Source organism: Gadus morhua, chromosome 12 (assembly GCF_902167405.1).
Source record: "Gadus morhua chromosome 12, gadMor3.0, whole genome shotgun sequence".
Lineage (NCBI taxonomy): Eukaryota > Metazoa > Chordata > Actinopteri > Gadiformes > Gadidae > Gadus > Gadus morhua.
Genome location: NC_044059.1, coordinates 28922847 through 28932846, shown reverse-complemented (window position 1 = coordinate 28932846; position 10000 = coordinate 28922847). Strand labels below are relative to the sequence as shown.

At 47.8% G+C, this 10000-nt stretch overlaps 1 protein-coding gene across 1 annotated transcript in view; it reads left to right on the top strand.

The window, feature by feature from the left end:
- The window catches only part of gpc1a (glypican 1a), a 29542-nt gene that overhangs the window by 8968 nt on the left and 10574 nt on the right, over positions 1–10000 (top strand). Inside the window, exon 2 of the mRNA XM_030372837.1 lies at positions 8923–9081. Coding sequence (XP_030228697.1) covers positions 8923–9081 — 159 coding nt within the window. The remainder of the gene's footprint in view (positions 1–8922; positions 9082–10000) is intronic.

The window sequence follows — 10000 nt, the reverse complement described above, 5'->3', positions numbered from 1 at the left end:
GACTTCCGTACATAAGAAGGCTGGCCTCACAGGGCTCTGAGTGAATGTGCACTGGATAGGTTATGGCAGGATACAGACCCAGGCCTGTGATCTCTGTAGTGGCCTGGAAAGCTGAGAAGCTAAAACGATTAGCACAGCAGATCATTCAGTGAAATGTATCTAGACTGATTAGATAGAATACGCTCAATGGACTAACCATGCATATAACCACTACTTGAATGAGTATATCATGGTGATAGTCCATGAGTTGATCATGCTAATAGTCCCTGAGATTATCTTGGTAATCACGTGGATTTAAGGGTTTACCAAAACCAAATGCAGTTGCAATATTTTGTCTGCGTGTGTATGTGTGTGTGCGTGCGTGCGTGCCTGCGTCCGTTCATTTGCCTGCATCCGTGCATTTGCATGTGTGTATTCGTTCATGGCTGTGTGTGTACAGGTTCAGGTAGAGAAAACCTGTTATAAAGCATGTTTCTGTCAAAGCCCAGACAGTGACACACCTGGTGTGTGTGTGTGTGTGTGTGTGTGTGTGTGTGTGTGTGTGTGTGTGTGTGTGTGTGTGTGTGTGTGTGTGTGTGTGTGTGTGTGTGTGTGTGTGTGTGTGTGTGTGTGTGAGTGTGTGAGTGTGCGCTGGGTTAGCTGATATATGTTTGTACTGATTCCCATGGCTCAAGGAAGATGCCCTCTGCCTTCTTATATCCTACCTTCCCTCACTTCCTTTCTCCCATCATGTGTCAGCTTACAGTCTCCAGTTTCCCCCATTGTTTTCTGATGTCAGATACAGCACAGTTACAGCATCAAATACACAGTTTGTATGTATTTCATATTTCCCAATATACAACACATAAAAGTTGCCTGTCACATTAACAAGGGAGGATGATTACCACAGTGTGTGCGCGCGTGTTTTTGTGGGTTTGTGTGGGATATGGTGTCCCCAAGCCATGCTGGCTCAGCCGCAGTCATTAACACCACTGTGTAAGCGATTCACCCCTAGGGCCTTCGACTGCAGTACATGGCATTTCTATTGTACCCGCAGATGTGACTTCAAGTATTTCCCGTTGTCAATAATTACCCCCCCCCCCCCCCCCCCCCGCCCCCACTGAGAAAGGGCATGAGGGAAGGTTTACCCAGCATGCACCACGATGCACAGAGACACACAAATGTATTGAGACACGCTGTCGATCTCCCTTCCTAGATTCTCTCTTGATGTTTTACCTCACACACCCTCTCCTCCCTGCTGGGATTAGCGCCACTCGCTTCTAATCTGGCGTTAATCCCGTCCCGTTGATCTGAGGAGGCAGCTCTCTGCCGACATCACGCCACTTATTTCTCTGTCGTGTCACTGCGTTTATAGAACGGCTGCAGTTTCACATACACATGAGCGGATGTTCGCACACACGCACACACACACACACACACACACACACACACACACACACACACACACACACACACACACACAAGCATGCACACGCACAAACACACACACAGACACACACACACAGGCGCATGAACACGCACTACATACTGCTTTCAAAGCCTCATTAAGCATCTAACTGTATTAGCTGTAGCAGTTACTTTGTTAACTGCACACACGGAAAGACAAACACGCAGATGCCACCACACAAACGTAGTTCATGTTCTTGCACACGTGGAATCTCTCTTTCTGCTTGTCCAACTACATTCACACCAGCAGGGCTTTGTTACGTGTGATAGGAGTATTTATAGTTCACAAATGTAATTTGTCATTAAAATACATTTTTCGTTAATTTGTTCAGCATAGAGGTGTGGGTCTTAACGGCACCAAATTATGATATTATGGATCACACACACACACACACACACACACACACACACACACACACACACACACACACACACACACACACACACACACACACACACACACACACACACAAACACACACTTTCTGTACATTCTCCACTCTTCTTCCTCCTGTTTTGATCCTCTCTCAATCACATCACTCCCCTCTCCTCCCCCTCCCCCCCTCTCCCCCCTCTCCCCCTTCTCCTCCTCTCCCCCCTCTCCCCCCTCTCCCCTCTCCCTTTCTCCCCCCTATTCCATTGACTCTCTGACGTAGGAGGGAGCTGAACGTGTTCTCAGTGAAGGCGCCCAGAGTGGAACGCTTAATAACATGCAGCTGCCCCCTTAACCGCCCAGAGAACCGGGGATAGAACCGTCAACACACACACACACACACACACACACACACACACACACACACACACACACACACACACACACACACACACACACACACACACACACACACACACACACCAACACGTGCCACAGCACAGCGGTAATTGTGCGCAGTGACAGGGTTGCAGCGAGGCGCTCATTAAGGAAGGGGAAGCCGTGAATGAACGGGCGGGCGGGGGATAAATCCAACCACTCTCACTCCACTTTTACTGCCCGGCAGCCCGCTGCTGTGATGTGGTGTGGGGTGGCATGGCTGCGTCACAGACGTCGGGGCGTCTGTATGTGTCTGTGTGCATGGATGTGTGTGTTTTGGGGTGGTCTTTGTTTCTGTGTCTGTGTGAATGTTATGGCAACTGTTTTCTGTACATGAGGTGTGGTGTGCACGTGAGAGCTGGCCATTTCTGCTGACTTGTTACATTCACTAGCGACACACGCCGTTTATATATACATTATATATATATATATACCTTCAGTCTGGTTGCCTTGGCAACGTTAAACTACGTCAGGAGCAAATGAGTAAAACAATGATAATCCATACAATACACTCTAACCTTAAATACTACACATACATTGGTATCTGTGGAGTCTGACTCCCTTTGACATGGATTGACAGGTCTAATTGACATCAACCACTGATCAACGGAGAGCAAGTGCCAACTTCCAAAGCCCTAGAGCAACTGCCGCTAAGAGACTACAAACTACACGCTGACAATGGATGACGGTACACTACAATGTATAGAAGAATTTACTACCTGAAAAAATAAAGGAAAAAAAACAGTCTTTCCTGTTCTAACGATGTTAACTGCCAACTTAAATACGCAGTGCAAGCCCACAGCTTGTCTGTATTCGAAAGTGGTCTCATGCCTTTGAGGCTTAAAATATTAATGTTTGATAATGTATGGGAGTGTCGATAAACATGGATATAAAGTCCATAAAAAAGTCCTATACATCCTTATAAAAACACATTTAAGCGACAACACACACAGACACACGCACACACACACAAATACATCGATTTATCAATCTATCTATCTATACTCTTGTGCGTTTGTCTCTGCGTACATATATTGTACCCTTTCGGTCTTTGCAGCGTCATCGGTTGGAGGTTTGAGATCTCAGGCAGTGAGAGTGAGAAGGACGGTAGTGACCAGAGGACCGGGTGAGGTCCCTTCCTGACCTCCTGGCCAACTCATCTTTCAGTGGGAGGAGGGAGAACAAGGTGGGGGGGGGGGGGGGGGCAGTGACCTTGAGTCCCAAGGTGTTGGTTCAGTGCCTAGATGACAACAAGGGATGACTTATCGTTGAACAGGAAGTAAAAAAAGAAGGTGACTGCCAACTTTGAGAAAAAGGCTTATTATTATTTCATGGGATCCAGCTGTGCTTCCATCTCGCCTTCCCTCTGAGAGGTTTTGAGTCGTACTCTCCTTACACTTCAACAACCACAGCTCTTCAAAGCTCTTCTTGATTCTCCCAGAGAAAGCACCCTTTCTGGTTTCTGCCATGATCCTATCGGGAAAACTTCTGTATATTTTAACCAAGACCCAATTTTGTGATTATTTTTGGTCAGAGGGACTAATGCAGAAAGCTGTTTCTGAAATTGGTCCAGTATTGAGCGGGAAGAAAGCCAGACAGAATCTGCCAACATGGTCTGCAATGGCCATAGTGAACTGACAACGTGCGTCCTCTAAATTAACTTATTTTTAGGGTTAGGGTTTGATTATATTCTAACATGAAAAATGTGTGTGTGGAGGTGCAGATGTTGCTTTCTTTTCCTTACTAATGCTCGCTCCAAACTAGCAGGTACACTATACAAGCTACACTACGCTAGCTATCACCTCCACTCATGTTTGTAACATTTCAAACAAAGAACGACCTCTAGCAGCAGCTGACAGGTCCCAGCCACAAGCTCCCAGTAAACCACCATCGGCTGGTCTGAACCCATTCATCTTCTGGACGTATTTCAGATAACTCTCCCATAAACATTAAGAATGCATGATGCGGTCGGTAGAGGACGGATCCTTCCACTGTAGCCAGCAGCGCAGGTAAAGCGAGCAGCAGAAGTGATTGGCAGAACAGAGCCCTGCGGTGGTTGCAGTTTAACATGTCAGCTCTGCGAGGCGGAAGCGTGGAGCTGATTGAAATTAATTAACATTCACCGTCAGGAAACAACATGGTGTATTTTTTTTAACACTGGCAAGACCGGCTCCTGCAACTGCTGTCAAGGCTTGAGGTGCAAATTAAAAGTGAGAAGTGCCAGTAATAACCTGCGGATGAATGGCCCCTTGGCGTTTCCGAAGAATCTATCGGCAGGTAGAGTGTGTGTTTCTGCTGAGCTCAGCCCATTCGGGTGCATTCTAATTCAGTTACATAAAGGTCTGCAGCAGCAGTCCACTGTGATGAGTCCCAGAACAGGTGAACCACCCGATGGGACCCGTCACTTGCAGAGTGTTCTGCATGACCTGGGCCGCAATGGATCTGTGCTTCTGGATCAAATCTCTGGCTGGATCTGTGCGTCTGCAGGGTTTGCACTGGGCTTGTCAGTTTTTTTTTCTGTGGCTGCCTGAACGCTAAACCTGCTCAGAGGTGAATGCTCCTGTTAGGACGGGCCCAGGTATGTTTCTACCTTCGGAAAACTCAGGCATAGAGCCCGGGAGAGGAATGGGTGTAGCCGAAAGGGAGAGTGCTTCAAGATTTCCAGATGAAAAGGGAAACTGGTACAAGTGCTCCCTCCCAACGCGCTCGCCATGGTTACGGACGTGCTGGTGGGGAGGACTGGGAAGGGGAAGGTTGAGTTTCCGAGATCCTTCGGTACGGGGGTGTGGGCTCGTATAAACCGTCTCTGTTTACCAGGGATGCTTCACAAAATCAGTAGAGTCAACAAAGCAGTGGCAAATCAAAAGCTGAAGAGAAGCCAAACAGTTGGATCCTCATGCTGCTGACTCTAACAGTGGGCAGCCAGGGTGAGGATGTGGCCTGCTGTATTCCTCTCCATTGGATCGGTGCCGTAGGGGAATATAGAGACCTTTCAAACAATTCAGTCAGGCTTTATTTGCAGCACTACCCTTTGTGTTTCTGTGCTATCGAACACATTAAAAACACATCTGTTGCCATGAATCATGTGCAATCGTACAGCGAGCAGGTTAAAAGTCAAGTTATTGGGGCCATTTATGCTAAAGCCTGCAGGATGCAAGCGTATCACCTATAGACACTTCCGTTGTGTTGGATCTAAATCAGGGCTCGGCACTCCTCTCTCCTTTCCTCTCCTCTCCTTCCATCCCTCTCTTCTCCTCCCCTTTCTCCTCCTCTCCTCTCCTCTCCTCTCCTCTCCTCTCCTCTCCTACCCTTCCCTAAACTCTCCTCTCCTCCCAACTCATTTCATCTCCTCTCCTCTCCTCACCGCTCTTCTTCTCTCCTCTGTTCTTCTCCGCCCCTTTGCTGCCCTCTCCCCCCTCCCCTTTCCGCCGTCCTCATCCCCTCTCCTCTAACCTCCTTGCCTCACCTCTCTCCTCCCCTCCTCCCTAGATGATTCTGTGTTCCATCTCTTTTCTCCCCATGCGTCGCCCTGGTAACCCTCCCCTCGCCTTGTTCCCTGGGAATGCTTAAAAGCTTTACATTCCTTTCAGCCCTTCCTTTTAAATCTTTTTTTCATTCTCTGTTTCTTCTGCCATTCTGACTCTTTGTTAACAGAGTGAAGAGTGAGCTAAGCACTCAAATCTCAAGTCACATAGCCTCGAACAAGGCACTTATCACATCCACTTTACCTTCAGCGTTCTGCACAGCTCTGGCCGTCTGTTATGTTTGTGTATGTGTGTATGTGTGTCTGTGTGTGTGCGTGCGTGCAGATGTGTAAACACGTGTATTTGCATCTCTGCGGGTTTCTACGCGTGTTTACGGCTGCGCTTACAGCTGCTAAACATATATCCCAATTTAGTCCCTCCAAGTAAATGAACAGTTCTTGTTTTTATAGCAGGATGACCCACTTCCATTACCTAGAGCCTCAGGAATGTTGGTGGAGCTGCAGTAACGACCCCATCTGCATCCCAGTGGGATGAGTGGGCAGGGCCTGGCTGCTGCCTTCAGCTGGGGCAACTCTGGATGTGGGGAGAGGGGGGAACCTGGGGGGACGGCGCAGGGGACTGGCTTTCTGCTTCTCACTAACACACACACACACACGCACGCGCGCACACACACACACACACAGACACACACACACGAACACACACACACACACACACACACACACACACACACACACACACACACACACACACACACAGACACACACACACACACGCACACACCTGGCTTCCGTTTCTGTGCATCTGTCTTCTTCTGTTGCTCTCTGAGCTTCTCATTGACATAGTCATCACTAAGGAATGACATTGAAATTTAAATCTCCAAAGAGATTGTCAACTGCCCACCTGTCTTTGAAACAGATTCCTCTCCTCTCCTCATTTCTCTTCTTTGTTCCTTACCTCCATACTAAATATCATTCCAAATGAGTTGTTTTGACAATTTTACCTTAGCACCAAACAAACAAATTATTTATTTTTCTGGCCGACAAATACTCAGTATGCTTTAAATCACTTTGGTTCCAAAATGCTAGATATGCACTGGGCACTGATTCAAGGTGCAGATCAAGACAAGATGATGAGATATGGGGTCTTTAGAAAAGGAAGAATAAACTACCAGCACACTCTAACCATTAAAACACAAAAACATCCTGCTATCGGCAAAACAAACCTTCCTCCTCCTTGGCCTCCTGCGTTATCTCATAATAGCACTGGGAACCATCATACCTCCAAAGTCTATGTTACCCCAACAATCATCACTTATCAAACCAATACGTTCATTACACGATGAATACAAACAAATCGAGTCAAATGTAATAAAAAGTGTCTTTACACGTGTCTTAAGCAATTTGATACAAACGGAAAACTGAAAAAAAAAGTTTCATCTGATAGTCCGACTGAATATCAATCAGAAAACATGACCCTTTTCTGTTGCGCCCAGACATTGTGAGTGGCTCTCACTGCCAACATGATCAGGGAAACATCTCCTTCCCTACTGTCTACATCCAAGCTGGATGATACAACATATGACCATGGCCATTGTTGTGCACATCTACTGACTCCCGTGGATGTAATCTGTGGCTTTTGTAGTCTGTGTGGGTGGGGGAGGGTTCACTCGAACAAGGCGCTTTGTAGAGCAGCTGCTCACTAATTAATATCCACTAACACCTCATGTAACACTATTGAGCTGCATTCATGCTCTCTGCTTTGAATGTTATTTCCCTGCGGAAGTTATTATTCCTTTAATCTCTCCCGTGGCCGTTTACATCATGTTTAAATCATTAAGGTAAAGTTTAGCCTTTTCATGTAAAATGGATAAAGTAGATAGAAAGATATGCTTGAATGAGATGGAATGATTAGAAGTGTGAGTGTCCACCGAAGAAGTAGCAAACGTCACTTAGAAGTACATACCTAGAATCATTAACATTGAAATGACACACGCACACACACACACACACACACACACACACACACACACACACACACACACACACACATAGCCCCTACTATAGTGAAGGTCTGGGATAAGGAAGACATCATAAATCACACATACATTCATATTCTCACAAACACAACCACACACAAACACACTCTCTCACACACACACACACACACACACACACACACACACACACACACACACACACACACACACACACACACACACACACACACACACACACACACACACAAACAGAACCTGTTGGGAAGACTGAGTGGGTAGAAGGCGGGAGGACAGAAAATAATGCAGCCGTGGGGTACGGTTCAATTCAACCCCCCCTGACACACACACACACACACACACACACACACACACACACACACACACACACACACACACACACACACATGAAGGCATGCACCCATACATACACACACACGCTCCCACACAAACAATCTCACACACAATCAGAAACACACACACACGTGTTGGTATGCAGGTGTGTGTGTGTGTGTGTGTGTGTGTGTGTGTGTGTGTGTGTGTGTGTGTGTGTGTGTGTGTGTGTGTGTGTGTGTGTGTGTGTGTGTGGGGGGGGGGGGGGGGGGTTGTGGTCATCTGTATTCTGCCTTGAGAGACATTGAAAACATGGGAAGCAGCGAGCAGGAGTGATGGTTGGCTGTGAAGGAATGATGAAGGGGTCACACCATCCATCAGAGACGAGGGTGGGTCTGCAGGAGAAGTATAAATAATAAAGATCAATCCCTAAAGAACAGATGCACAAAAATAACAGCATGCATGTAAGTGGCAAACGGCAAATTAAATAATGTAAAATCAAATCAAATCAACTACCAGGTCCTTGATCTGCTCTTGAGATTGGTAGTTTAGATCCTCTGTCTCTGATTGGCTCAAACCAGTGCCATTCTGTGGTCCTTGCAGTCTCACAGTGTTGATCGTGAACCGAGCGATGCAGATTCAGATGCAGATTCAGATGCAGATTCAGATTCAGATCGCAAAAGCATGGTTAAGGTGCAGTTTGAACATGATTGTCATAATAGTGCAATACGTAACAGGTTAAAGAATATAGCAGCAAAAAATGTAAATAAAAATGCAGTGGAGCTCTCTGCGCTGCTTAGCTTCCCTCTGTAGCCGCGGAGCTAACAGATTTGTGCGCTTCTGACCCGCCAGGGGAGCACCTGCGGATGTGTCCCCAGGGCCCGACCTGCTGCACGGGCCCCATGGAGGACGGGCTGGCCCGGCTGGGGACCCAGGAGACCCAGGACCTGATCCGCGAGGCCGGTCGCTCCCTGCAGGCCGCGCTCAACGCCCTGTACCGGAGCTTCGACTGTAAGTACCAGGCGAGGGGCGGGGGGCGGGGGGGGGGGGCTGTACCGGAGCTTCGACTGTAAGTAGGTGGGGGGTTTGTGAGTGTGTTTGTGCGTGTGCGTGTGCGTGTGTGTGTGTGTGTGTGTGTGTATTTTTGCGTGTGCGTGTGTGTGTGTGTGTGTGTGTGTGAGAGTGTGTATTTCTGTGTGGGTGTGAGTGTGTGTGCGTGTGTGTGAGAGTGAGTGTGTGTGTGTTTGTGTGCTTTTGTGTCCGTGGGTATGGGTGTGTTTTTGTGTGGATCTGCTTTGCTTGGCAGTTCCAACGATTTAACAGAGCTGTGTGTTTGTTTGTAAGTGTGTGTGTGTGTGTGTGTATTTCTGTGTGAGTGTGTGTGTGTGTGTGTGTGTGTGTGTGCGTGAATAAATGTGGGTTATTTAATGCATCAAGGAGACCTCTGACTGGGGGTCATAATGGGAACGGAGTCAGCCAGGCACAATGTAATGCAATAAGTGTGCAACCACACACACACACACACACACACACACACACACACACACACACACACAGGCTCAAGGCTGTCCCCTGGGGCTGCAGTTAGTTCCACTAATGAGCAGTTAACCTGCTGGAGAACCGACACACATCACACAGAGAACGACAGGGAGAGAGAGGTAGAGGGACAGAGAGAGAGAGAGAGAGAGGTAGAGGGACCGAGAGAGAGAGAGAGAGAGAGAGAGAGGTAGAGGGACAGGGAGAGAGAGGTAGAGGGAAAGAGAGAGAGGTAGAGGGACTGAGAGAGAGAGAGAGAGGTAGAGGGACAGGGAGAGAGAGGGAGAGAGAGGTAGAGGGACAGAGAGGGAGGTAGAGGGACTGAGAGAGAGAGAGAGCGATAGAGGGAGAGAGAGGTAGAGGGACCGAGAGAGAGAGAGAGGGACAGAGGGAG